Here is a 2,121-nt window from a genome sequence, read left to right as displayed (position 1 = left end):
TTATCACAAATAGCTTAAATATATTATTGAAGGATTAACTAATTTTATTCCAAAGAATAGAATGCCTATCAAAGAGGCTTTAATTATTTTAAAGGGAATTATTTCTTTTGAATTTTAGTTAGATGAAATGCTTATTGAGATGATAGATGGAAACACTCAACAGTTCACAAGTTCACTCAAAAATTAAATTGAGTTTGTTAAAGAATTGTCAAATAAATTTTATCCAATCATGTATATTTGTTTATTATAATCTAATCTACCTCTTTAGTTAAAATTTTTAAAGTAAAAACGAACAGACCTTAAACTAAGAATTGAAAGAAGACCATCAAAAAGGATACTATGTTGATTAACAAATTTTTACTAAAAATATCCTCAATTTATTCAAACTAATTTATAAAAAAGGAAAAAAAAATAGAAGAATTATAGAAAATAAATCTCTAACTATAATAAAAAATTGGTGAATAAGAAAAAACAATTAAAGGTTTATTAACCCAATTAGAATAATCTTAGAATTAGTTAGCAAATCAATCTTAGATTATGATGATGCCAACGATGAAGACGAAGTAGGAACATGTTTTTTTTTAAGAAATTGAAAAATAGGAAATGAAAGATGAATAACCAAAAGAAATAAACTAACTGTAAATTCTAAAAATAAGTTTTTAACAATCAATAAAAATATTATTAAAAAGAAAGAATAAACTTTTCACTAGTTTACTTCAAAAAATTAATTAATTTTAATATTATAAAAAAGCATGTAATTAATTAATTCTTTTCAAAAATTATTAATTAAATAAAGAATTATCATTCATTTAAAATATTGAATAGCCAGTAATTTATTTAAATTTTTAAAATCTTAATAATCTTATTTTTTAAAATTCTAGAAAGTAAAATCCTTCAATTACTAAATTATTAATTTAATCTCATATTTTAATAGCAAGTATATTTATAACTCTTTAGTTATACTTTTTCTTTTTTTAAATTATCTTAAACTATTTTAGCACATAAAAAAAGATGTAATTTTATTCAGTCAATTTCAATATATCAAAATTTTTTTAATTTAATAGGAAGTAAATCACTTTAAATATCATGGTCATCTAATCATAATCATATTCCTTTAGAGGGTCACATTTTTATTTATAGCTATTACTTAATACATCTATTTCTCGAATATAGATAGTAATCTCTCATCCTTTCCTTAAAACATACTAAATTTACTTATATATTTAAAATAGCATGTAATTTTTTATCACAAAATGCTCAAATTAACTTTTATATTCAAAATAGCTAGTAATTAATATTTTAGAATGATTTTTGATGAGAAAATAAATGCTGAATTAACTTTCATATTCAAAATAGCACGTAATTAATTAATATTTTAGAATGATTTTTGATGAGAAAATAAATGCTGAATTAACTTTCATATTCAAAATAGCACGTAATTAATTAATATTTTAGAATGATTTTTGATGAGAAAATAAATGCTGAATTAACTTTCATATTCAAAATAGGAAGTAATTAATTAATATTTTAGAATGATTTTTGATGAGAAAATAAATGCTGAATTAACTTTCATATTCAAAATAGCTTGTAATTAATTAATATTTTAGAATGATTTTTGATGAGAAAATAAATGCTGAATTAACTTTCATATTCAAAATAGGAAGTAATTAATTAATATTTTAGAATGATTTTTGATGAGAAAATAAATGCTGAATTAACTTTCATATTCAAAATAGGAAGTAATTAATTAATATTTTAGAATGATTTTTGATGAGAAAATAAATGCTGAATTAACTTTCATATTCAAAATAGCTTGTAATTAATTAATATTTTAGAATGATTTTTGATGAGAAAATAAATGCTGAATTAACTTTCATATTCAAAATAGCTCGTAATTAATTAATATTTTAGAATGATTTTTGATGAGAAAATAAATGCTGAATTAACTTTCATATTCAAAATAGGAAGTAATTAATTAATATTTTAGAATGATTTTTGATGAGAAAATAAATGCTGAATTAACTTTCATATTCAAAATAGCCTGTAATTAATTAATATTTTAGAATGATTTTTGATTATATAGAAAATATCTACATAATATTAAGATATCTTATATTGAGT

General features: G+C 19.3%; 2 protein-coding genes across 2 annotated transcripts in view; both read left to right on the top strand. All coding sequences in view use genetic code 6, as the record gives it.

The window, feature by feature from the left end:
• TTHERM_001692290 (kinase domain protein) overlaps positions 1-30 on the top strand; it is a gene marked incomplete at both ends in the record, with an annotated part of 1,311 nt that extends 1,281 nt beyond the window's left edge. The window contains one exon of the mRNA XM_012800423.1: positions 1-30. This exon is cut by the window's left edge and continues 219 nt beyond it. Within this exon, the coding sequence (XP_012655877.1) occupies positions 1-30 (30 nt within the window).
• A 573-nt stretch (positions 31-603) lies between these two features.
• Positions 604-897, top strand: TTHERM_01692290 (hypothetical protein; the record flags this gene model as incomplete). Its single annotated transcript, XM_001025428.2, has 2 exons — positions 604-828; positions 882-897. Coding segments are annotated over 2 exons (241 nt in total), but the record flags the coding sequence as incomplete, so codon positions are not given.
• Positions 898-2,121: the final 1,224 nt, after the last annotated feature.

This window comes from Tetrahymena thermophila (assembly GCF_000189635.1).
Source record: "Tetrahymena thermophila SB210 genomic scaffold scf_8254242, whole genome shotgun sequence".
Classification (NCBI taxonomy): domain Eukaryota; phylum Ciliophora; class Oligohymenophorea; order Hymenostomatida; family Tetrahymenidae; genus Tetrahymena; species Tetrahymena thermophila.
This window is presented reverse-complemented; position numbering and strand designations above follow the sequence as displayed.